Source organism: Martes martes (genome assembly GCF_963455335.1).
Source record: "Martes martes genome assembly, chromosome: 1".
Lineage (NCBI taxonomy): Eukaryota > Metazoa > Chordata > Mammalia > Carnivora > Mustelidae > Martes > Martes martes.
Window position 1 is genome coordinate 198,346,369 of NC_137888.1, and position 27,214 is coordinate 198,373,582.

The following is a 27,214-nucleotide window of genomic DNA, read 5'->3' on the forward strand; positions in this document are numbered from 1 at the left end:
TGCGCGACACGCGCGCGCCTTCTCTGCACACGCCCCCCCCCCCCCTCCCGGCGCGCGCGCGCGATTCAGCCAGACAGTGAAGACCGCTGTCCACAAGCCGGTGGCGGGGTCGCTGGGAAACAGCCGCCGGCGCCGACGCATGCGCCCTTCGAGGACGACGCCGCTAGCTTGTGCTACCTGGAGTCTAGCGGGAGTTGGCGGTAGCGTCCCACTGAACAAGGATGGGGCGCGCCGGCCACAACAAAGGACCCTGGGGGCGTCGCGCCGTGCCCTGCCCTGGCGTCAGTGGCGCTTCCTGTCCCGGGAAACTTCGGGAGTAGGGCCTGTCGTTGGGGAAGCCTCGGTGCCCCAGTCAGCACGTTTCATGGGGACAGGCCTCAGAGAGGGACTACCAGGGTGGCCTCAAAGAATATTTAGGAGTTGGAAAAGCAAGTGAACGAGGCTGTTCAAAGGTGCAAGGTCATAGAGGGCCAGAGACAGAGGATTCTCGGTGATAGGGCCAGTTTGTGAGGGTCTCGAAGGCCAGCTGGGGAGTGGAGAGTTTATCCAGATGGCCATGGGAACCATCTGGGATTCAAGCTGAGAGCCTGGTCCCACGGGACAGGAGTCTCAGGAAGTGTCTCTGGGAAAGGTGGAGGGTGTGTCAGGGCTGGCCTAAAGCCAGATGGAAGGCTGCCTCTGTAGGCCCTGAGACAGTGACCTTGAGGATGGGAAAGAGGAGTTGATATTTCTCAGAGCCCTGAGCTGTGGCTCCCGGAGACTGTCTAGATGAGAGGCTGCAGGCTGCCTCTGCATTAACCTGAGAGCTCACCAAATTTCTGTTACCTCACCTTTACAGACTTCAGTGTTTGCACACTACTCAGGATGCTCTGCCTCATGACTTCTTGTACCAACCTGTGCTTTCCTGAGGGCAAATATTTCCTAGAAGATAATAGACTATATTCTAATCTATTCCTGGCTTCATAAATCGTGGCTGCGTAGAAGAACTTGAGTAGGGATGCCTGGGGGGGCTCAGTTAAGCATCTGCCTTCCGCTCAGGTCATGATCCCGGGGTCCTGGGATCGAGCCCTGTGTCAGGCTTCCTGCCTGCTGCTCCCCCTGCCTGTATGTTTGCTCTCTCTTGCTCTTTCTGACACTTTTTTTAAAAAGAAGAAGAACTTGAGTAAACTTGGACCCCTTTACAAACCCATTTAATTCTCCTGATGGTGAGGAATATATCACATGGGATGTCAGCAGTTCTAACCTCACCTGGAATAACCACAAAACACTGATAGTTGGGCAGATGGACAGACCTTGGCTGGACCTTCCCTATGCACTTTCTGCTCTTCCCAAGCTCTTGTGAAGGAGCTTCCATAGAGCCTAGACTCCCTGACTGCCTGGAACAATGACAGTCTCTCTGCCTGTATTACCATGACCCTCACTGTGTTTCCTCCTGGTTGGATTCCTCTTTATGAGTGTCTGATGACTATGTGTACATATCTAGGCTCCACAACAATCTACATCTCAGCTCTGCCACTTCCCAGGTGGGACTCCAGCCATTAACTTAGGCTTGTCAAGCCTCCATTTCCTAGCCTGCAAAGTTATGATAATGTTAGCCTCTCTAAGAGGAGTTGTGAGGGTGGAGTGGCTGATGTAGTTAAAACACAAAGTCAAGGGCGCCTGGGTGGCTCAGTGGGTTAAGCTGCTGCCTTCAGCTCAGGTCATGGTCTCAGGGTCCTGGGATCAAGTCCCACATCGGGCTTTCTGCTTGGCGGGGAGCCTGCTTCCCTTTCTCTCTCTCTGCCTGCCTCTCTGCCTACCTATGATCTCTCTCTGTTGGATAAATAAATTAAATAAAAAAAAAAAATCACAAAGTCAAGGGCACCTGGGTGGCTCAGATGGTTAAGTGTGTAAGCATCTGGGGCGCCTGGGTGGCTCAGTGGGTTAAAGCCTCCGCCTTCGGCTCAGGTCATGATCCCAGGGTCCTGGGATCGAGCCCCGCATCGGGCTCTCTGCTCAGCGGGGAGCCTGCTTCCTCCTCCCTCTCTCTTCCTGCCTCTCTGCCTACTTGTGATCTCTGTCTGTCAAATAAATAAATAAAATCTTTAAAAAAAAAAAAAAAGTGTGTAAGCATCTGCCTTGGGCTCAGGTCATGATTCCAGGGTCCTGGGATCGAGTCCTGCATCAGGCTCCCTGCTCACTGGGGAGCCTGCCCCCCCCCAATAAATAAATAAATAAAATCTTTTTAAAAAACAACAACAACACAAAGTCAAGTGACTGGTATACATATGACCAGCTTCATTATTAGTTGTCTCGCTGGTGGGTGGTCTGGTATTTGAGGATTTTGTGCGACACCCTTTCTCCTGGGGAAGAACATGAACACAAGCACTGGGGGCAGGCAAATGACCCAACCTTGGCTCAACCCAGGCTCTTCAGGCTTCACAGACACCAGTCAGTGTGGTTTGGGCTACTTGGAAGCAGTGGAAAGAAGGATGTTTGTTTTCTATTTTTGTAGAAGCCGAAGGAGCTATGCCTTTCCACAGATTTAAATCAACATGCCCCTGGTTCCAATGGGGGTAATTAGCCCTACCCAGCGGGCCTGGGGAGTTGCCCTCCTCAGAGTGGATTCCTGGCTGTTAGCAGACCTCCAGGATCTCTGCTGCCTTAGTGACAAATGACACAGTACAGTGGACCCAGGAGGACCTGGAAGTGCTGGTTAGTGGTGCCCCTACCTTCCTTTCAAACTCTCAGTTCCACTTCTCTGAAAAGCATACCCAGAAACATGCCTGTTCTATCCACATCCACACCTGGCATCCAGCCCAGGGACTCCTGCTGGCTGTGGGATGTTGCTGGCCTCTAATTGTCTGGATCTCTGATTTAGTCTCCCATTTTTATTCAGTTCGGGGTTGTTTCCTTCCCCTTGACCTCGAGCAGGGACTCTTCAACAGCAGGACTTTGTCTGACTGGTCTTATCCCCTAGGCTGACCTTCAGTGGGGAATCAGGGGCTAATGGTTGGGCTGGGTTCTCTATATGACCCTGAGCATTTCCTTCATCTGCACTTTCAAAGGGTTCACCAGCCATCAAGCTTAAAAGCACCCCAGAGGGATCTTTGGCTATAGCGGTTGCATCACTGCACTTGGGTTGTTGACTTAAGTAACTGGGAGGGTGCTAAGATTGGGTCCAGAATTTCTTTTCTTTTTTTAAAGATTTTATTTATTTATTTGACAGAGAGAGACACATACAAACAGGGAGAGAAAGAACACAAGCAGGGGGAGTGAGAGAGGGAGTAGCAGACTTCCTCCCGAGCAGGGAGCCCCATGCGGGGCTTGAACCCATGACCCTGGGATCATGACCTGAGCCTCAGACAGATGCTTAACCGACTAAGCCACCCAGGCGCCCCAGGTCCAGACTTTCTCCTGGCGGAGGAGTTGTAGACGAGCTGTCTGTGCTGACCCAGGAGAATTCACGAGGCTTAATTTCATGATAGTGAGCAAACAAATCTCTCAGTTCGCGCAAACCAGGTGTGTGGTATGTCTGATACCATTCCTTCTGGATCCAGCAGCTGTCCAGCCAGGAAGAGGATGGACCTGGAGACCCTGCAGGAATTTCCCAGCCCTCTATACCTTACTCGCCGAAGGTATCTTCTTCCCACTTCAGTGTGAGATGTGACACCTGGCAGTCATTTTGGAGGACGCCCGGATGGGAAGACTATCAGTCTATGTGCCAAAACAAATGGATACATGCCCACTTTCTTCTTCAGTCTGTGCTCTCAAACACTTGTGAAAGACTAGGGGGAAAATGGAAGAAGAAAAAAAAAAAATCCATCCAGGTAGGAAAAAAGCCCTGTTAGAGCCAGCCCGCTACTGGGATTTATGGAAACACTTCATCACTGGAAGGCAAATCTTGGGAGAATGAAGAGGTGCCAGGCCCCAGCAGCTGCAGCCGGATGCCAACTGGGCCACAGACAAGGCAACATGCAGATGAGCCCCAGGAAGGCGAGGAGTGGCAGAGTGCGGGCTGTGGAGCTTTCCTGCTTCCCCACACCTTCCAGCTCCCCCTGGGAGCTCCTTTAGTTGACAGGCTCCACAGAGAGGCTCAGGATCCGAAGAGGAAGACGCTGACGGGGGTGAGAAGAACTGAGAGCTTTGTAGGCAAGAAGAGGAGGTAGAGAGTATGAAGGTGGAAGAGAATGAGGAAGGATGACTGGGGACAGTTCTGGACCATGTGAGGCAATGGGCTTTGGACGGTTCCAGAGAGGCTGGGAGAGCCGGCTCCTCACTCTTCTTTCTGTTGTGCTGCTGCTGTTGCTGCTGAAGCCTGTCTCACCTCCCGGTAGGAAGCAACTCAGGAAAGCGGCTCCCTGCCCCCACTCCTCCGCAGGGAGAAACAGCACGGAAGAGGAAGGAAGGAAGCCCAAAGAAACAGAGGCTTTCCCCACTGGCTGAGGTTTGTCAGCACCACTCACTCCACGAGGAAGAAGGCAGCTTCCCAGGCAAGCCTCAGGCTGGTGTCAAGATACAAACAAGAGGGGCGCCTGGGTGGCTCAGTGGGTTAAGCCTCTGCCTTTGGCTCAGGTCATGATCTCAGGGTCCTGGGATCGAGCCCTGCTTCGGGCTTTCTGCGCAGCAGGAAGCGTGCTTCCCCCTCTCTCTCTGCCTGCCTCTCTGCCTACTTGTGATCTCTGTCTGTCAAAGAAAGAAATAAAAAATCTTAAAAAGAAAAAAAAAAGATACAAACAAAAGATCTGCTTGTTTTCCTGCTCAGCAGCCTACCTGGGGCTGGTATGGACAATTCTGTTTGTGTCCTCGGGTCTCTAGCTGACCCAAGGGCCTCGGTAGAGTAGGAAAGAGGAATGAAGCTGGAAGGTACAGAATTTGCTTAAGGGGCACCTGGGTGGCTCAATTGGTTAAGCGACTGCCTTCAGCTCAGGTCATGATCCTGGTAGTCCCAGGATGGATTCCAGCACCGGGCACCCTGCTGAGCAGGGAGCCTGCTTCTCCCCCTACCCCTCACCCTGCTCGTGCTCTCTCCTTCTCTCTCAAATAAATAAATAAATAACATTTTATTTATTTGAGAGAGAGGGAGAGCAGAGAAAGAGAGAGAGCAGAGAGAGAGAGAGAGAATGCACAGAGAGGAAGAAGCAGACTCCTGCTGAATGGAGAGTCCAACTCAGGGCTCAATCCCAGGACCCTGAGATCATGTCCTGCGCTGAGGGCAAAGGCTTAATGATTGAGCCACCCAGGCGCCCCTAGATAAATAAAATCTTTAAAAAAAATTATTTGCTTGATGCATTGTCTCCATAATTCCTTTCCTGTTGTAATGCATAAATCTTTATTTGCATTATGTGAAAAAAAAAAAAAGCCAGTAAAAAATCATCAGAAATGCTTACCACCAGCCTAACCCCATCGCCAATGCATGACACCCAGAAAAGCTAATTAGGCCCCACTGCTATTAGAGTTATGTGCTTCCAAAGGCTTGTTATGACAAGAAAAAATAACGAAGACACAGTTTCTCCAAGTGTAAGCAGCCAAGTCAAAACATGTTGCTTTTCCTGCCCCTCTGCACTCCCCCAGGCAGCCTCCCGGCTGGATTTGCCTATGTCATTAATGCATTCATGTTCTCATCCCTCAGCCAGGGCACACCCAACTCCTCCTCCGTGCCAGGCCCAGAGAAGACTTCAGGACCTGGCCTCAAGGCACTCAGCTGGTAGGAGAAACACAGGCACACAAATAATTCCCCGTAAACTATAAAAATGCTGCCTTGATCCCTGTTGCAGTCCTGCCCACCAGGATCCCGGTTCCTCTGGGGCTGCCTTCACCTACCTCTGTCCCATGGACAGGAAGGTGGGTGCAGGGGTGGGGAACAGGCCCAGGTAGAAAGTCAGGCATGTATGTCCTCTCCTAACCAGCCCACATGCCCTACCACAGGCAACCAAGGTTCCGACATGATTCGGACCGGGTAGGGGAATGCAGTTTGCTCGGCGCCTCCATGAGACTCAGTTCCACATTTCTTTGGGGAAGTCTCTTGGATGGTGCCCTGCCTCAGATCCCCCACCCCCCACCACTGCCATGGCTTTATGGCAGCAAACCCAAGCACATTTCTGAGAATCACTCCTTACCACCAGACTTCAGCCCATGGGACATAGCCACTCTCTCCACTGAGTTTCGTCTTTGTCCCAATCAGAGTGGATTGTGATAGTGCCTGTTATCCTTGTCATCTTTACCGAGTGCTCAGGAAGCCTCCAGGAACCCCTGGAAGACTTCCTGCCTTCCAACAAAGATGGACAGAATAGGGCAGGATGTCTGATGGTGAAGCAAAAGCCTTGTGGCAAGGAGAAAGGTCCATAGCCCCTTAGGCCACAGCTAGGTGGGATGAGTAAAATTCAGTTAAATTTCAGTGTCAGTTAAATTTGGTACTTCCAAATTTAACTGACACTGAAATTTGTCAAGCCCTAGCACAAGGATAAGACCGTGCAAGGCCCCAAGGATACAGCAGAAACCAAAACTGTTGAGCCTCTCTACCCTCCCTGGGCTTGCAATCTCCAAGTCTGACCTGTGTCTGGCTGCTCCTCAAACCAGGCCCTGAACCAGGGAGGCGGGGGGCATGACAGCTGGACAGCAGTGTAGGACCACTGTCCTTCCCTAGAGCAGCTGACCTTCCCAGTCAGCCTCCCCAGACTCACCCAGCTTCTGGATTGTGCAGTAGCAGGTATCAGGCGGGCAGCAACATCTTGGTTCCCCCTGCTAGTTAGGTATTATTAACTCCTTCAGCAGGGAGGCCCGCATGGCTATGGTCTTTCGGACAGTTGACCGAGCAGACTGAGGAATTCCTAGTAACCCTGGGCAAGGAACATCCGCCATTTTCCACCAAAAAGGGGGAGTCTCCCCTACCTCCTATCTTTGCTGACTCCAACTAAGCCCACCCCCATCCCCTGATCTGCTCCACGGATCTTCTTGGGGCTCCCAGGGTGACTCTTCGCTCTCCCACACCTGCCTGGCCCAGGGCTTCTCTGAGGAGGCTGGGGGTCCAGGAGTAAGTTGATGTGCCACTTGGAAGCCAAGGTAGGGCTTGAGGGGCACAGGGGTTGCTGAGTCAGAGGATTGGGGTCACAGTGGAAGCCTCCTCCGCCTCTCATTTGCACTCTAATCACTGGAAGATAGAGCGGCCCAACTCTCAGGCCACATGGACATACTACAAGCTCTTCAAACAAGAGCAGGACCCATCCCCCTCAGCATCCTCCAAGCCCCTTGTGCCCTGAGGGCGAGCTCATCCAGGACAAAGCTGGTCCTCCCTGAGGCACACCCAGAGCCAAGCTGCTGCCACCTCCCACCAGGACCTCCCCACCCCTGCCATCACTAGCCAGTGTCTTTCTTCACCTTTCTCTCCCAAGACCTTTTCCATCAGAGGTGTTGAAGGAAGTAGGCAGTGAAGTGAGAAGTGATCCCTGGAAAAGGAGCTGTCTGACCTAGCTCCCAGCCATTTCCACAAGTCCCAAACCTGGGCTCTGCCCTCTACAGCCTGAGGCTGTGACACCATGAAGAAAGAAGGCAACAGAACACAGCTTTGTACCTAGGAGCCTTGGCCGGCTGCCAACTGGATGTTCCCAGCTGCCCCAGTGTGTGCCCAGGGCTGTGGAGGCAGCTTTGGGCAAGGTGTTCCCTGGGGCTTCAGGGTGCCTCTACTTCAGAGTCAGTCCGGAGAAAGTCAATCATCTCCGGCCACATCCCTGTCAGCCTCTAAGGCCAAGTGTCCCCCCACGGGCACAGACTAGGGGGACCCCCAACCACGCCACTGGAGGGCCCTACTTCCACTCAGGAGCCTTTCAGACCGCACAATACTTTAGGCCTGCGATGAGGAGCTCTGAGGCCGGAGGAAGGGGAGACTCGGGGAGCATTCTTGGAGCACGGAGCGCTACTGCGTGCAGGCGCGGTACACAAAAGCTAAGGCAAGCTAGTGCGCAAAGGAAGCATTCTTTTTGGTTACCGCCTGAGTACTTCGGGATTCGAGGTTCCCCGGCGGGGTCCAGGAGCCGAGGCCCTTGGGAAATCCGAGCCCCAAATTTGTCCCTCCTGTTCCCTGACAGCTTCCCTTTCGGAAGGAGCACGGCCCCAGCGAAGGACAGGCCCCGAACCCCGGCTACACTCGTCGCGGTGACTTCGGGGACTGTGCAGTCGTGGCGGAGCGAAAAAAGAGCGGCCCGGCGGCACCCCAATCCAGCCGCTTCCCCTGTGGCCTCGGCCCTGCGTTCAGCTCCGCTCAGCCCTGCCCTCCCGCGGCCTCAGTCCACTCGGGGGCCGCCTCAGCCGCGCTCTAGACCAAGGTCCGCCGGGGGCTCCCAGGAGGTCTGAGCCCCGCCCACAGGGGGGCCTCGACCGCCTCTCGCTCTCCCCACGCCCTCCTCGGCCCGCCCACCGCTGCCAGGCTTACCCCGGCCTCTGGCGCCACCTAGTGGGAGCCCGCGGACACTGTCCGCCTCTCGGGCCCAGAGTGGCTCATAAGCCACTCTGCCGGGCTCACCTGGGGGACACCTGGAAGCAACTAAGATTGAAAGCTACCGCCATCACCGCCCTGAACCCACCTAGGGGCACCGTCCTGGACACACAAGCTTCGCTCCATCCCAGCTGAGACTTCAGGGTCACCTTTACCAAAGCCGGGAGCAATAGAGCTAGTGAGGGCCCCAGAGGCCAGTGTTCACGCTGCCCTCACCACAGGCTGCTCCAACACGGGCCCACCCCACCCCCAGCAGATGGTAACCCCCACTTTAAGTCTCTTGCTGTATCTTCTCTGGGTCTTCTGTAGGGTCTTCTTAAGGGAAATGGTACTCAGTATCCCGCAGTGGGGTAGGAGGGGACTTCAGATAATTCTTTGCTGCTCTACATGAACAAAATCTTACAAGCAGGAAAAAAACCTGAGGTGTTGAGAACTGAAGCTGCCTTGCACTAGCCACATGACCTGGTCTCTTCTCTCGGCCTCAATCACCTTGCCTCAAGATGGTGATCAAGAAGGTAAGCAAAGCAGGAAAAAGTTAAGTCATTAGCCAATTGGTTTGTTTTTCTTTTTTAAAGATTTTATTTATTTGACAGAGAGAGAGACAGCGAGAGAGGGAACACAAGCAGGGGGCATGGCAGAGAGAGAAGCAGGCTTCCCGCTGAACAGGGAGCCCAATGCGGGACTCCATCCCAGGACCCTGGGACCGTGACCTGAGCTGAAGGCAGACGCTTAATGACTGAGCCACCCAGGTGCCCCACCAATTAGTATTTTTTAAAATATTTAAAACATTTTCTTTATTTATTTGAGAGCAAGAACAAGAGCACGAGCAGGGGTAGAGGCACAGGAGAGGGAGAAGCAGACTCCCTGCTAAGCAGAGTCCGACGCAGGACTCAATTCCAAGACTCTAAGATCATGAGCTAAGTCCAAGGCAGACACTTAACTGAGCTGCCCAGCTGCCCCAATTGGTTAATTTTTTAAAAAGTATGTATGTATGTATGTATGTATGTATGTATTTATTTATTTATGAGAGAGACAGAGAGAGAGAGAGAGGTGGGAGGGACAGAGGGAGAGAATTTCCCGTGGACTCTGCACTGAGCATGGAGGCTGACATGGGGCTCCAACTTATGACACCGAGAGCATGACCAGAGCTGAAACCAAGAGTTGGAAGTTCAACCAACTGAGCCGCCCAGGCAGCCCAGCCGATTGTTATTTTTAAGATACAGTCATCTTTAGAAAGGAGTGAAGCTCACCCTCAAAAGGCCGACTCTGGGGTGGGGTCTTCCATGCTTTAGAGGACCTAGGGAAGGGCCTCTCCCAGGAGCTTGCTCAGCTCGGGCACCCGGGGAGCCCAGGCTGGGAGCTGCAGCAGGATGAGTCACGTGGAGTCTTCCCACCAAACTCGCGGCATTCTAGAGGAGCTCCTAGAGACCCCGATATTTCCCAGCTAACAGCTTCAGTCCAGGCCGAGCCTGAGGATCTTGGCCCAGTGAGGTGCTTTCACAAGAGGAGAGAATGCAGGTTCTTCAAGCGTCGTTCAAATTCTGTCCCTTTTTCAGGCAGATGTGTTTGAAGTTGACCCTTTATCCCAACTCCCAGGGTGTCTTAGAACCCCTCGGAGACCAGTCTTATCCTCACCTTACAGACAAGGAAGCCAGGCGAGAGGGATCCCAGCAACTTGTTCCGGGTCAGAGGTAGACAGGAAGGGATACCTGTGGGTCTGTGCCTTTCTTCCTGCTACTTTCCTCCATCACCCTCTCCAGCTCAGACCTGAGTACAGTCCCACTTCTACCAGGAAGTTACAGACTTTGCAGGAGTGCTGGGGAGCAGGGGTCTGCTGGTCCAAACATCGGATATTCCCAAAGAAGAGCGGGACAATGCAAAGGCCAGAGGCCCTTGTGGTTTCTCTCCTTCCTGGCCCTGCTGACCTTACTATTCTCTGCCAAAGCCAGGAATCCCTTTGGTTGAGCTCAGAATACTGAGTCCACTCATAGCCCAGTGGTTTCAGGTTAAACATTAAGCAGAACTTCCTGAGGCTAAGGGAGCAAAAGCAGGGTGACTTCCTGGGCCCCTGCTGCTAGGCATAGGTGGTGAAGCACGTGTCCCTGAATTGGGGACAGCCCTTCCTGGCACTTATCAGCAGGGTATTCCACAAGTTGTCATGGGAATTCAGCTCCACCTACAATAGGAGACAGGTCTCAGCTCTAGGTCTTAAAGGTGATGGGCATAGAAGCAGCCTGGCAGATACAGGTGGAGACGGCGAGGACCCTGTGGGGTGGGAGCAAGCCCAGAAGGTACCAGTTGTTCTGTGACCAATGGCTCCTGATACTGCCACTGGACACAGCTGCTGTGTCCCCTGCCTCCCACACCCTGTGCCGTGTCCCAGGACAACCCATCCTCTTCCCGGGCACTGAGTCATGCTACCCAGCTGGCCTGTCCATCCCAGGAAGGGCACTTAGGGGCAGGCCCCCAGAATCCATAGGCCCAACCAGGGCAGAACAGAAACCATTCTCTCTTCTCCCCACTAAAAGGCCAAGGCCAAACCTGCCTTCTTGAGACTCCCTGGGAGACTGGCCAGACCCGAGACCTCAAGACAGTGGGGGCAGGAGCTGGAGTGGAACTGCAGAGGTGTACCCACCCTGGGGCAGACAAGCGTATGGCAGGCAGGACCTTTCCCATGGTTGTCCCAGATGAGGAAATTGAAGCTCAAAATTTCTCTGCTGGCTCAGGCAGAAAGAAGAGTGGCTAGGGAGAGCTGTGTGTTGGCAGTTTCTGGAGCCCACGCCCACCCCTCTCAGGGGCATAAAAGTGCTAAGACATGGAGGCTACCGGGTCGGCTGCACAAAGGCCACCTCCAAGTCCTCTGAATGGGCCTGGCTGGGTCCCCTCCTTCCTCCATCACATGGACACCAGACCTGCAGCCCATTCATATCCTAGAATATTGCAGGGGTCAGGGAAATAGATGCTTGGAGGCAATGGCATTGTAATAAAGACACTGCTTTTATTTAGTTTGATATGTTTCTATACAGAATGCAGAAAACACATCTTAAAATCATATAGAAGGAAATAAAAACATGTCAGTGGTTGGTGAACACTCGAATGTGAGATTGGCTCTGTCTCACAGAGTCCAATGGCCACGGCCAGCCCGGCGCTCAGGAGAGGAGGCTGCCTGCAAGGGCATTGTTGCTGTTGTTATTCTGTTCACTGCCCCATCGCCTCCGGTTGCTATGGAAACAGGCCATTCCGGGCCAGCCATGTCTCTGCGTGGCAGTGCCCGATGGTGAGGTTGCTAGGGGCAACGGAGCTGTTTGGAAGGCCTTTCAAAGCCCTCACCTGGAACACTAGGAATTGTTTATTTTTTGATGAGGTCATCAAAAATAATCTCACCAGGTCAGACCCCACTTGTGCTCCTGACTCTGGGGCAATAGGGAAACTCTGGCTTGGATCAGGGCTGGGAGGCACGAGACCCAGTCAACCAGAGGTCCACTGAGCCCTCATCCACAGGCTCCCCCACCACAGGGACACTGCTCGCTTGACTATCAAGGGCTGGGCAGGGGAGAGAGGCTGGGCCCTCTGGGAAAAGGCGCAGGGGGAATGCCCTCCTGAGAAGGGCAGGCTGGAGACCCCCTCCTCTCTGACCAGCCCTCCCCTCCTGAGGCAGCACACACAAATCCTCTGCGAAACAGTCGATATGGCTTAGAAGTGGCTGCTCGGTGTGCAAAGGGAGCCTGGGTCCACCCACCGGCCCTCGGTCACGGAAGGGATACATTATTGCAAAAGGCATTCCTCCCTAAAAGGTACCCAAAATAACTCTTAGACATCAAGAAAAGTCATGCTCAAAATGGTTTCTTCCAAAGGAGGAGAATCAAAGCAGAGTGGGCACCCCTGAGTCACGGGACAGAGATGCAGATGGACGGACGGACGTTCTGCTAAAAAAGGCAAAAGAAGCTCAGTGTAATTTGAGAATTTAAACCATTATGAAAAGGGGGATAAAAATCAAAATGAGCAAAGCCGTCAGTTCCATGGAATCAACACTAAGAGCTCGTACAAACTGCTGTAAGCATCACCATTTTTAATCTTTTTTTTAATAAAACAATTTGAGGCTGTATAAAAACTTTAGTAAAAAATTAGCTTTGAGAGCCCACAGATTTCGACTATGAACTATTGCTGGCACTCCTCCCCTGCCACCAGACCTTTCCCAGCCCAAGGCCCAGGGCTGCAGTGCCAGAGAAGAGGGGTGGGGTGGGTCAGGGTGGGGCTGTGGACTGTTGGGGCAAAGCGGCCAAGGTCAAGTGAGGAAAGAGCATCACATGACATAAAAATATTGCATCTTCACCAAAATGTCCCCCACTGAGTGTTTCAAAAACCATGATATTCCTTTCAGGAGGGGGAAAAAAACACACAGAAGAAGGGTAAAAGAAAGTATGTTGATGTGGCCGAGTCCCTCGACCCCCCCAAGCCACCCCCACAAGCAGCCGGCCCACCCTGGAGCACCTAGGTTGGGGGCCACAGCCACCACTGCCTCTTGGAGTCCCTTTTTCCATGGAAATGAAGACCCCTTGGTGGTGGGCCACTAGCGTGCATGGGGTGGGGGTGTGGATGTCCACGGCCAAGAGGCCTCTCCAGCTTCCGGCCTCTGGCAAGAGCGGGAGAGCAAGCCCAGCACCAGGACCCTGGCCCCAGAACCACGGCCGGGAGGCCCCCAGGCAGGCTCTGCGGTATCAGAGCAACCATGTTTACATAGTGTGAAAAAATAGGATTCCTTTGATAAAAAATACTGTCCCTTGGTCTTCTCTAAGTTTGAAACACCCTGGGAGCTTATTTTTAGCAAAGCAATTTCCCATACCCACCCAAAAATTATACATACAAGTTTAGGTAAACAGCAGATTAAATGTAAAAACTTAACCTTAACTTCTGAAAGTCCTTTGACTTTAATCTTTAGCTACTGTTTTCCATGTTACATCCTGCAGCTAGACACACGTGAATAGAAAAAACAGTACAGTTAGTGTTAAAGGCAAAACGCAGAGAGCCGGGAGGCCGCCCAGCACTGCCCGCGAGTTCATTCACGGCCCCTCGCTCCCTCCATCTACCTCTACTCCAAACAGTGCTTTCAGAGCCAGCCATCAAAACCGCAGCAAAGAATTTCTATGAACAAACAAAAAAGCTGTTAGGCAAAAAATAAAAGTAAAAATGTCCCCAAAGTCTCTCCAGCTGCTTTGGGGTTTGGAGGACCAGAGAGGGCGGGCTCGGCCAGGCCTCGCGCGTGTCAGTGTGTGCTAGGTCAGGTGTCGGCTCCCAGTGGGCGATGGTCTGCAGGCCACCGGTCTCCACAGACAACACCGTGTTGTCTCCAGGGCCCTGCCCTACCCCTGCCTCCACCCAGGCGCTTGTGGGTTAAGGGGGCACGTAGGGAGGGGGCGACCGGTACGGGGTCATGTTCTTGGGACGGGAGCCCTTGCCCTCCATGGGGGCCGTGAAGGGTGGGGGGGGCTGGTATGGAGGCGCGTTGGGATCCTCATCCCGCAGGGGCGTGTACTCTCCCACGGTGTCCTGGTTCAGAGGAGTGGTCTCGGGCACGCTCTGGTTGGGGTACTCAGGAGGGGGGAGAGGGGCTTTCTCCTCCTGCAGGATAAGTGGCATGCTAGAGGAGGGTGGGGGCTTGGAGTCATCCAGCTCGTCTGCAAAGATGATAGGCACCCCCTTCTTGATGAAGGTGGCCTGGTCCTCGAGGGTGAGCTTGCCCTTCCGCTTCTTGCGGTAGCAGATCATGGCAATGATGCCGGCGATGAGCAGGATGGCTGCGACCACGACGGCCGGGATGACCGTGTGCAGGTAGACGTCATCCTCACTGCTCTTCTCGGGGTCCCTGTCCGGCACCTCTGTGGGTGGCGCCTCTGAGGGCACTCTCTTCGGCGGCGCCATGGGGATAAACTGCAGATGCCGGCAGCTGCCAGCGCCAGTCACCGAGATGCTCATGGCCTTAAAGTCAGGCTCCAGGGCATTGGAGAAGGCAGCCCGCGGCTTCCCGTCATCCTCTGCGATCCTCCGGCTCAGCCCCGTGATCTGCTCCTTGGGGCAGGGCTCCAGGGGCAGAGTGTTGTTCGTCCACTCCACCACGATGGAGCCCCGGGTGATGTTCTGCAGGGTGACGGTGCTACAGTTGCGGTCCCCAAAGGCAAAGGCCAGCTTCTTCACCAGGGCGATCTTCTTGTGGATGTCGTTAACCACAGGGGCTGGGTCACCCACAAACTTGGCCTTGAACCGCGCGGGAGCCCTGTCCCCTTGAGGGCGCTTGTGGACGTGGATCTCGAAGGCATCCACAGCAGACAGGCCCCCCTTGTCCGTGGCGTGCATGAAGTATTCGTGCTTGCCCACGTGGCTGCTGTCGGGCAGGCCGTACATGAGCTGGCTGTTGCTGTTGAACTGCACCCAAGACTTCTCGCCTACCAGCTGCTGCTCCCGAAGCTTCAGGGTCAGCTTCAGCTTGTCAGTGGTGGTGTCCTCGTTGTCATAGAAGGTGTCTGACGGGATCTTCACCTCAAAGTAGGTGCCCACCCAGGCATCCACCCTGTCGATGTGGTTCTTCAGCTCTGGCCGCTGGTTGGGTTCTCCACCGCGGGGAACCCCACTGGTGGTGGTGCGGATGCGAGTGGGCGGGGAAGCGGTTTCCAGTCTAGTGATGGGAGCTTTGGTGGTGACCCGCGGCACCGGTCGGGGTGTCCGCGGCTTTTTGGTCGGCCTTCGAGTTGTGGTGGAAGAGTCAGTCGAAGGCGTGGCTGGTTTTGGTGTGGATACGCGTGGCTTCTTGGTGGTAGTCGTGGGAGGGGTGGCGACGGCCGTGGGCTCCACGTAGCCAGGAATGGTCATCGTTGGGCGGATCTGCCCAGGAACCGTGGTGCCAGCTTCTGACACCCGAGTGGGCTGGATGGGGCCTAGGGTCGGGGTCTGAATAATGGCACCTCGAGTCCTAGTGGTGACTGTGGGCTTTCCAGGAACAGGGTCTCTGACTGGAGGAGCCAGCGTCTCTGTTGGAGGAGCAATGGCTGGGGATGTGGGGGTAGGCACGATCCTGGACGGTGGCTCCTGGATGGCCGTGGTGGGAGGCCCAATGGCAGTGACAGGTGTGGGAGTGGCATGGATCTGCCTCCGGATGCGTTTGGGGAGAGGGGGCTTCTTGTTGGCGATATGCCAACCCACCACAGGGTAGCCCAGCTGGGCAGACATAGCGCCCTCCCTGGCAGGGGCCTCCACACCACGGATATCGGGCACATTGTTCTGGTTCAGAGAGCAGCCCAGCTTCCAAGAGAGCAGGGCCCCGTTCTCCACCACCTTTTTCGCATTGCCCGGGCCGGCCATGAAGGCTGACATGTCGAACAGTCTGTTGTTCACCACGGGGACCAACTTCATGTTGGGGAGCTCCACTTCGGAGAAGCTCCGCATCCTGTGCAGGAGGTCAAGCCTTTGCTTCGGGGTCATCTTGGTGAGGTCAGCATCTAGAATGACCGTCAGGACAGTCACAGGCTCGTCGGCAGCACAGGCAGAGGACACTGCCTCGGCAGGCTCTGGTGATGCTGCCCGCACAGACTGCGGCTCGCTGTGGTCTTCGGGGTAGACCTCGATAGAGAACACACTGGAGCTCTGAGGGACGTGGCTCCCGTTGGCCCCCAGCCGCGTGGCGCTCACTGAAATGTAATGCACGCCCTTATCGGTGTCGAGAGGGAGGCCCTCCAGGGTGTGGCTCTGCGGGTCCCAGTGCAGCCAGGATGGCAAGGCCTCCTTCCCCGCTGCTGACACCTAGAAGAGACACCAACATGAGTTAAGTGGCACTGTCAATGCTAAGCGGACAATGATCACGACAGTTCCTCCCTGGCCTCACCTGAGCTGTGAGACAGGCTGAAGGTGCTACTCAAGAATTTCTGTTGGGGGAACCAGCTCTGCTCCTGGAGCTCTCATTCACCTGTCACGGAAGACTGGGGCTGCCAGATAGGCTAGCTTGGAAGGCAAATGATTGCCCAAGGTCACATTGCGGGCAGACAGCAGTGGTGGCACTCAAACACAAGTCCCATCCCAGAGAACTGATGCCGTCGGGCTCAAGAACGTTGTGGGTCTCCACAAAAGCAACATGCCTTGCCACCTACTTGCCTGCCTGGCCTGTGGAGTCAGGTCCAAGCGTCTCCTCCCTCAGCATTCCTTTTCAACCCTGTCTCAGACTTCTCCCTGCCCTTTGCAGACACCACAGTTTTGCTCGAGTCACATGCCCTTCCTGCCCAGAAGTGGATATGCATACGACCCTGGCTGCAAGGGACAACTCAGTGTCCCCAGATGCCTCACTTACAATTACCCCATCAGTGGGACATACATTCAAGTAGAGTGGGACATATTTGGGTAGCAAGTACAACTAGCCATATCTAACGTCTTAATGAACCTGCTCTTCAAACCTCAGGAAAAACTGCAAAACCCACGGTGGGGAGCTGGAAACAACTACTCTAGAAGAGTATTCATCAAAGAGTCCAAGGAGCTCTGACTAAGGGAGAGTTCGTTAGTCAACTAAGTTCGGGAAATAGAGCCCACTTCTGTCCTTGGAGAGCCCAGGCCCTGAAGCCGGCCTGAGGAGCTCACTCCCTTATTCCACCCAACAATTTTAGGGTAGAAGTCCTTTTCCACAGGGACATGACTGGTAATAATCAAGGTATCCAAAGGAATGCTGCCAGAGAAACTTCTACCATCAGCTGACAAGAGGAAAGCAAGGCTTTCCTCTTGCCCAGGCCCTATCTGTGACTATTCTCACCTCTGGGAAACAACTATTCCTGCCCCCAGTGCAAGAAAGGTGGCACCCACTCTCTGGTCTAACAAAAGTCACTCTCAGCTCCATGATCCTGTCCCATCAAGCCCAGACACAAACAGCATGTCTTACCGCCAGCCTCAGCCCAGGGATGGACCTGCATGGCCACTGCTTGTCAGCAGAGGGACACTAACATGCTTCTCTGCCTGCAGCAGAAGGCCAGAGCCACGCCTGCTGGGCTTGCTAAGAGGCTCTGGTTCCTCAGGATTCCTCTTGCCAAAAGCCAGGGGCCTGACTGGGAAGGAGACCCATATCTGACCTTCCCAGTCAGGACCTGCTGGCCAAGTCATGGCATTCCATCAGTCTTACCAGAGACTAGATACTCCCCTGTGAACAGATTTCCTACCTCCAGCAAAAACCCACAAGAAGACATCTGACATTATTAGAAGTTACCATTACTGGGGCTGTCCTTCAGTGACTGCTTCTGAGCCCCTGAGATCACAGAGGGTCTATGAATAGCTTCATTCGTGACACCACAGCAACTCAAGGCACACCACCACCTACTTAAAGCACCACCAAGAACCCCACTTCCTGTCATCACCATCTACTGCAAACACAGCCAAATGGATTTGTCTTCAAATCCATGAAAAACACTAAATATATTTCTCCTTTAAAATCTTTTTTAGCTACAAAAATAATACTTATTTTGAATGTTTTGGTTAAAGCCTATGTTTTAAATTTTTTCAGTTCAGTTATATTAAATATGAAAATTGTCACATCTACATATAAACATGTAAAGCAAAGGCTAACTGCTCTCCTTTTGCAAAAAATAGGAAGCAAAGCTGTAAGGCCCAAACAGAGGAGTCAGGGACCCACGAAGTGTTTTACAGTGCTAGGGTGTGGCCTGGGGTCCTGAGAGGCGGACAGTAGGGAAACCAGGAGGTAGCTGGGCTCCCAGTGACCCAAGCATGTTTCCTCAGCGCACTCCATCCCAGTGGCCACCACCGGGACCACAGCACACCCAGCAGAGGGAGGGCCTAGAATGGAGAGCTCAAGGTGAAGTCTTCCCAGGAGAAGCCACCTGCAGAGAAGACCAAACAGGGCCGGGAGACAGACCAGGACAGGCTCTGGACGTGGGTGCCAACTGGCTGGCCAGGGCCCCGGACATTCCTGAGTAGCCAGGCGGCTGTACCCAGCCCTATATGCTCCACCAGCACAGATGAGTAAGTAGTCCCAATGCTTTTCCAAGTCTCACCAGCTACACAAGGACACTTTCTAACAGAGAAAACCGAGAAGGGCCCCGCCTCCTCAAGCTTCTCAGCCCAGCTTAATTCCTATTCTGACCCCAACAGCCACAGCTCTGCTGCCAGACATTTCCTAGGAAATAAGCCCAAGCCACTCTTTGGCAAGGCTCCCATGTGGCCAAGCTCGAGGACATACACTTATTTAAACTATGCCAAGTAACATTTTTACATGTTAATAACATGTAACAGTCTCTCCAACCCACACTTCTGCCTTCTCTTCTACAGATCCCGGCCCCTCTGGATCCTGGAGCGTTGGCCATGCCCTGGGCACAGGAAACATGTCCGACCCGGATCTATAAACCTGAAGCAGACAGTCCCCAGGGTCCTGGGTACTCCTCAGAGAGGAAAGAAAGGTACCAACCTGAAAGTTCTAATACCATGCGTCTCTGAGCATCTAGGTATTGGCACTGTCAGGCCCAGGCAGCACTTTAACTGGCAGTGATTCTCTTCAATAAAGGGCCACAAGAAGCAAAACAAACGCAAGCCCTACACGGAACCCAGCCAAGTCACAAGCAAGCTGGCATCTCTGCATTTTCAAGGCCATTTGGGGAAAGCCCCTGAACTGGGAAGCCTGAACATGCCCAAAGGGCTGGCAGTGTCCACAGTCCCTGAAGGATGCCACTAACAGTGCCTCCCTCCTAGGGCACTCACTCAGTTGAGGGAATGCTCTGAAATGCAACACCCACTCTACCCTGTCAAAGCGGGCACCCCTCAGCCCGGGGGAAATACATACATCCTCCCCCAATCTTTCACAGCTTCCAGCCTCTAGAACGCTTCTCCTCTCAGGCCTAAGGGTGAAGTGGGATATGAAAGCTCCTCCTGAGAGAGCTGCCCCCATGACAAGCCAGGACTCTTCCCTACAACAACAGCAGATCTGATAGGAAGTCCCATCTCCAAGCCTTAGTCCTTGGCTGAATCCTGGTTCCAGACAAGCTGAGGCTTAACGCAGCCTCAGCCCCAGTTTTTTCATCTGTAAAGGGGGAAAAAACGATGGCATCCTTGTACAATCGCTGGGCCAGGCACCAGCTGGGTTCTCTGTGGGGACCAGTTCCCTGCCCACTTCCAGGCTGAGAGGACCCAGTATGCATTAGGAGGCTGCTGCAGCAACAGGCTCTGGGTCCACCCTCCAGTCCTCCTTCTGGCCTTGGACCCAGCACACAAACTGTGGCCTTTTCTTCCTGGTCATCCCCCAAAGCAGAAGCTCAAAGCATCAAAGGAAAGTGGGGAGGCCAGAGGAAGGAGAAGCCAGGACTCTACAGGGGAACAAGGCCCTGGGATACTCAAGGACTTGCTTGAGAGCTGTCTGCTGGGACTGGATGAAAACCCTGAGGGGCCTGGGGGAAGAGAGAACTTGCTGCAGGGGCAACCCAAAGACCAGCATTCACCTCTTCAGTCTCAAACGGATGTGCTCCATCCTGGCATGTTTGCACATGAGATTCCAACTATCCTTACAGTCTCTGGGTTTACGCACATAAAGATTTCTGCCCTAGGTGTACCACGACAACTAAGCCTTAATGGCAGGAACGAGAGACAAGAGGCAGGAATCAGAGCTCTGTGTGAAGTGCTCCTTAGCACCAGCACCTGTGGTGACAGGTGCTGGTCCAGGTCATGGGACACCCCCAGGGTTTCAGATCACTCAGCGCCCGCCATCACTAGATACCAACACTGTCTTAGAACAGGTGGAGGCAAGGCCTGCTGACCTTATAAAGCAGCCACCTTAAAGAAAAAGCCTTCAGGCTATCAGTGGGAACACTATAGGGGGGCAGAAGCTGCAGGAAGAAGGCTGATTTGAGAAGATCATAGGCTCTAGCTGATAGGCTCACAGAGAGCAAGGCAGGAATCTTTCCAATTTTAGCAACCCTCAGAGAAGACATGCTTCTGAGAAGGCAAGCCCACCACCGAGGAAAACAAGATCTCCAACTGCCCCACACCCAGTTTTAGAAATCTTGATCCACAAAGTACATCCAAAAACTAAGAATCAAAACCACGAAACTTGGGCAGACCCATATGGAGCTCCAAAGACTACCCGCCCAGCAATGCCCACAATGAATCACCATGACCAATGACTGGGGAACTGCCAAGTGTGAAGGTTTTAGTCACTCTTTAGTCTATATCAGTAGATAGCTAGTAACTGACTCTCTGTTCAGTTCTGGGGCATTCTCTCCAACTGCCTCACTGCTGCCCTCTCTCACACACAACAGAACGTCAAACACCGGTTTGATAAAGATACACGATCTGTTCCAAACACCACACAACACAAGCAGCATGTCTCACCCCAAATCAGTATCCTTCTAAGCCTGCAGAGAGAGCAAATGGGCAGAGAACTTTCAGTACTTTATCCCTCACCAAAAAGCAAGTTCCCAATACCAAAACCAGATAAAGCCACCGCAAAAAAAAGAGAAGCACAGGCCAGTATCTCTGATGAACACAGATGCAAAAATATTCAGCAAAATACTAGCCAACTGAATCTAACAATCCAAACAACAATCCAAAAAATCGTTCACCATGATCAAGTGGGATTTGTTTCTGGGATGAAAGGAGGTTCAAGGGGCGCCTGGGTGGCTCAGTGGGTTAAAAGCCTCTGCCTTCGGCTCCGGGTCATGATCCCAGGGACCTGGGATCGCGCCCCGCATCAGGCTCTCTGCTCAGTGGAGAGCCTGCTTCCTCCTCTCTCTCTCTCTGCCTGCTTCTCTGCCTACTTGTGATCTCTGTCAAATAAATAAATAAAATCTTTAAAAAAATTGTTAAATTAAAAAAAAAAAGAAAGGAGGTTCAATATTAGCAACTTAATCAATTTGATATGTCATATCAACAAGAGAAAGGATAGAAATCATTTGATCATTTCAATAGATGCAGAAAAAGCATTCGACAAAGAACATACATTCATGATTAAAAAAAACCCTCAACAGGGGCGCCTGGGTGGCTCAGTGGGTTAATGCCTCTGCCTTCGGCTCGGGTCATGATCTCAGGGTCCTGGGATCGAGCCCCGCATCAGGCTCTCTGCTCAGCAGGGAGCCTGCTTCCTCCTCTCTCTCTCTGCCTGCCTCTCTGCCTACTTGTGATCTCTCTCTCTGTCAAATAAATAAATAAAATCTTTAAAAAAAAAAAAAAAAACCCTCAACAAAGTAGGTCTAGAGGAAACACGCCTCAACACAATAAAGGCCATATGTGAAAAACCCACAGCGAACATCATATTCAGTGGGGGAAAAAACTGAGTTTTGCCCCACTTTCATTCAACATAGTACTAGAAGTCCTAGCCATGGCAATTAGACAACAAAAAGGGAAAAAAAGGCGTCCAAATTGGATGTAAAGGAGTAAAATTTGGGGTGCCTGGGTGGCTCAGTTGGTTAAGTGACTGCCTTTGGCTCAGGTTATGATCCTGGAGTCCTGGGACCAAGCCCTGCATCAGGCTCCCTGCTCAGCAGGGGGTCTGCCTCTCCCTCTGACTCTCCCCTTCTGCTCTCACACTCTCTCTCTCAAATAAATAAATAAAATCTTTAAAAAAAAAAAAAAGGAGGTAAAATTTTTCCTATTGCAGATAACATGATACTTCATATAGAAAAGACTCCACAAAAAAACTACTAGAACCAATAAATGAATTCAGTAAAGTCACAGGATACAAAATCAATGTACAGATATCTGTTGCATTCCTATACACTAATTAATAATGAAGCAGTAGAAAGAGAAATTAGGAAAACAATTTCACTTAGAATTGTACCAAAAATAAAGTATCTAGGAATAAACTTAACTGAAGACATGAAACATCTGTACTCTGAAAACTATAGAAGACTGATGAGGGTGTGTGGATGGCTCAGTCGGTTCAGCACCTGCCTTCTGCTCAGGTCATGATCCTGGGGTCCTGGGATCAAGTTCCGCATTGGGCTCCTGCTCAGCAGGGAGTCTTCTTCTCCCACCTCTACCCTTCCCCTTTGCTCATGATCTTTCTTTCTCTCAAATAAATAAATAAAATCTTTTTAAAAAAGGAGACACTGATGAAAGAGATTAAAGACAACACAGAGAAATGGAAAGACAGTCTATGCTCACGGATTAGAAGAATAAATAAATATGGTTAAATATGGTTAAACTGTGTACACACCAAAAGCAATCTCCAGATTTGATGTAATCTCCATCCAAATACCTACAGCATTTTTCAATGAACAAACATTCCTCAAATTTGTATGGAACCACATAAGACTCTGAATAGCCAAAGCAACCTTAAACAAGAAAAAAAAAACTGGAGGTATCACAATTTCAGGCTTCAAGTTGTATTACAAAGCTGAACAGAAACAAAACAGAAAACCCAGAAATAAACCCACAGTTATATGATCACTTAGTCTTCAACACAGAAAGAATAACCAATGAAAATAAGATAGTCCCTTCAACAAATGGTGTTAGGAAACTGGTCAGCTACATGCAAAAGAAAGAAATGATACCACTTTCTTATACCATACACAAAAATAAACTCAAAATGTATTAAAGGTCTAAATATGAGACCTGAAACCATAAAAATCCTTGAAGAGAGCGCAGGCAGTAATTTGTGACATTGGCCATAGCTACATTTTTCTAGGTACGTGTCCTGAGGCAAGGGAAACAAAAGCAAAAATACACTATTGGAACTATGATCAAAATAAAAAGTTTCTACACAGTGAAGAAAACAATCTAAAACTAAAACTAAATCTAAAACTAAAAAGCAACCTACTGAATGGGAGAAGATATCTGCAAATGACATATCCATTCAAGGGTTAGGATCCAAAATATATAAAGAACTTTTACAACTCAACACCCAAAAGACAAAGAATCCAATTGAAAAATGGGAGAGGGACAAGTAGATTCCACACTTAGTGCGGAGTCCAACACGGGGCTCCATCCCATGACTCTGAGATCATGACCTGAGCCAAAATCAAGAGTCAGCTGCTTGACCAACTGAGCCACCCAGGTACCCCTCAGTGGTGCATTTCAAAGTGGCAAAGACTGCTGCCCTGGGATACCCTGCTGCTTAGGCCTCTAGCAGCCTTCTCTGGCAAAGTCCCTGCCATCCCTCAGACCTGGTTACTGGCTCGTGACCTTTCGGTTCCCCACTCCTCAGCCAAGTTGCAAAGCTGGGCCAACCTAGAGCCACCTATGGCTGGGTACCATATGCAACACTCTTGAGGCACTGACACATGAGGTGATCAAGGCATTCTCTGTGCAGGCCTACTGTGTGGTCTCCTCGGCCTAGGGAGATAGGAAATGGTCCCTCTGGTGGAGTCTGAGCCTCCAGTCAAGTTTCAGAGGCACCATGGTGCTGACTCACATCAGGGTGATCCTGTATCTGGGCCCTGGACTATGACAATGAGACCAATTTACTCTGTGGCCAAGTTTAGCTTCTGTAAATGAGGCACATGGACAGTCACATGACGGGGCTGCAGGGAGAAGGCACGAGTCAACAGGAAGATCCTCTGGCTGGAGATCAAGGAGCCAAAACTTTGTCCCCACTTAAGATGAGGAACCACGGAAGTGGGTATAAGGGGCCTTTGCTATGCCGAGTAAAGCAGAGCCATACCCGTGAGAGACCATCTTTGCTGGACATGCAAGCCTCAAACCAGCACATGGCTCTTGCCATAAAGGCCAAGGCCACCAGATCACATGCTGAACACAACTTGTCCAGTCCAGCCAGTGCCCTTCAGGTCTGAGTTATGAAGCATTTTACCTGATGTTAACTGTTCTCATCTAAAAACAAAAAGTAATTTCCCCCCCAGAGGGACAGCTAAGCATAATTATAGCCATTAATAAAATTCTCACAATTAGTCAGTGCCTCAATCCCAACATCATCTATTTTTACTTTGTCATATTTTTTCAGCCCTTGTCAGGAAAAAAAATTTTTTTTAAAAACACAGAAGTCAAGTCCACACTTCAGTAAGTATTTGAGTTGATGGGTCTGGGCAAATGTCATTCTTACAACCCACCCCATAGATGCCTTCCCTCGCCAACCCGCATTTCCCGGTGTGCTGTGTTCACAAGGGCTCCATTCAGAGCCAGGGAACACCCACTCGAGGCAGGAAGAAACTGCAGTTCATCTCATGCAGGCGGGGTTGCCACAAAGCTCTCAAGCATCCAAAGAAACGGTCCTTTCATGAGTTCCCCTTCCTGGCCAAAAAGAGTACCCATTGTTCTCAGGGGAACAATTGGGGGCCCACGCCAGCAGCTAGGAGCACAGTCCCAGGAAGGGCTGCTCCCAGTCTGCCGACATCTTGGGCTGAGGGAAAGTCCACATTGTCTCCAGGCTAGGAGGATAAGGGGAAGCCGGAATGAAAATTCAACCTTGCAGGCTCTACCAAAATGAGACATCTGAAGGGGTAGCCAATCATTTCCTGAGATGCAATGGTGTCTCTCCTGACCACCCTACAAAGGAGGGGTAAGAACATCTCCAGGCACATAATCACCTTCCTCAGCCAGCCCCTCGCTCACTCAAGTCAGAGGAGAGGCACCTGCAGGGAGCTGGAGCCAATCCGGAGGGAGGCAAGAGTCAAGATGGGTAGCTTATACTGTGGCCAACTTGGGAGAGCCGATGATCTAGCCAACAAAGGCCAACCTGGCTTTGTGGGACCCACCCACATAAACCCTGACAAGGAGGGAGGGTGCTCTAGGGTGCAAAGGCATCTGTGAGAGCAAAAGACAGCTCATGTGGGGTGAGCTTTGCATACAGGTATCCAGTCTGGTCCAAGGGAGCACATGCAAGGACCACCTGCTTTTGAGTGTTCTAAAGCCACAGGAGAGAACAGAATCCCAAGGCCCAAGTCTCTCTGGAAGGTCATGCTGGCCACTAGGCCTGGAGGTATCCCACAGCCCCTGCTGGCATCATCAGGTCAAGGGGATCCATGTGGGAGTTAAGCCAGGGTCAGCAAAAGCAAATCAATTCTCGAGGCGGAGCTAGAGAACAGCAGGGGCAGCAGAAGGTGCTGGGCAAGCTGAAATTGAACAAGGGCCGTCCAGACACGAAAGGGTGTCACGCGTGAGGCAGAGCAGAGAATCCAGGACCTCAGGGCTACCTCCTCCAGGTGGTAGGTGGGTCCCCTCTTTTATTTCCTTGCGGCCTGGTATATAAAGTACAGGGCACCCCTTTGCGAAGCTAATGTTACCTGAGGGGCACATTTGGCTGATGCAAAGCAATACACCCTCTGCCACTGTGACTCCCAGAGTCACCACAACCTCCAGAAATAGGCAGCATAACCACACAGGTTTGATGCACACAGATCGAACAAGGCTTGGGCAGGTGGCCAGGGCAGCTCACTTAGAATGAGACTTAACTTTTCTATCCCTTCAATACACTACTGATTGCTTCGTCTGTTGCAAACACTGACTTAATTACTCCATCACCAATCCCCATGCACATCCCCTGACCAGTCACAGCAAGAAAGACAACCACACTATCAAATCGCGTCTGGGGGCATCTGGGTGGCTCAGTCATTAAGTGTCTGCCTTCGGCTCAGGTCATGATCCCAGGGTCCTGGTATGGAGCCCTGCATCAGACTTCCTGCTGGCAGGGAGCCTGCTTCTCCCTCCCCCTGCTTGTGTTCCCTCTCACTGCGTCTTTCTGTCAAATAAATAAAATCTTAAAAACAAACAAACAAAAAAAACCAAAAAAACCTCGTCTGATTTCAGGAGAGCACCACACTCTGTTTGTGAATCTTCATTAGACAACTGGGCCATGGCCAAAATGGCTAGAAGACCAACCCTTGCCCAGGACCCAGGCTGACAGAAGAAAGTGTGTGCCAGAGGCCAGGATGGACCCTGAGCCAGGCATGTCCGTGGGGCAAGAAAGAGGCCAGTATGGCTGGGACATGACATGCAAAAGGAAAAGGGGAGAGAGAGGAGGCCAGAGGCCAATCACGTGGGCCTCCATTCTAAGTGCAGCTCAGTAATAGTTGGGGGAAGAAGGAGGTGTTAGCAGATTTAAGCTTTACCAAGATAAGAACATCTCTTGCCTCAGTGCGGAAAACAGACTTCAGAGAGGAAAAACAGAAGAAAGCGGGACACCTGGGTGGCTCAGTCGGTTAAGAGCATGCCTTCAGCTCAGATAATGATCCCAGGGTCCCCAGATGGAGTCCCCTATTGGGTTCCTTGCTCAGCAGGGAGCCTGCTTCTCCCTCTGCCTGCCATTCCCCCTGCTTGTACGCTCTCTCTCTGACAAATAAATAAAATCTTTAAAAACAAACAAACAAAAAAGGAACAGAGAGAGGCAGCCTGGGCAAATAAGTGGCAGCTCGGATGATGGCAGTAGTAGTGATGGATACCATTCAGAAGTCACCTTAAAACACTCCTTGGGACCAAGATCTGAGATATTCCTCACATACATTAAGAATATTGGGCAAGTCATTAAAAATCACATTCCCAAAGAATACTTAATGACCATGAGGAAAAACCTCGAACTACAGTGAATAAAAAAAGGCAGGTTTAGGGGTGCCTGGGTGGCTCAGTCAGTTGAGCATCTGACTCTTGGTTTTGGGTCAGGTCATGATCTCAGGGTCATGAGATCAAGCCCTGTGTCAGGCTCTACGGTCAGTGGAGTCTGCTTGGGATTCTCTCTCCCTCTCCCTCTCCCCTGTCCCTGCTCTCGTTCTTTCTAAAGTAAATAAATAAATCTTAAAAAAAAAAAAAAAAGTAGGTCCAGAAAGATGTCTA

General features: G+C 51.9%; 1 protein-coding gene across 1 annotated transcript in view; it reads right to left on the minus strand.

The window, feature by feature from the left end:
- Positions 1–11,445: 11,445 nt before the first annotated feature.
- The window catches only part of DAG1 (dystroglycan 1), a 65,576-nt gene continuing 49,807 nt past the window's right edge, over positions 11,446–27,214 (minus strand). Inside the window, exon 3 of the mRNA XM_080807552.1 lies at positions 11,446–16,261. Coding sequence (XP_080663678.1) covers positions 13,862–16,261 — 2,400 coding nt within the window. The 3' untranslated portion in view covers positions 11,446–13,861. The remainder of the gene's footprint in view (positions 16,262–27,214) is intronic.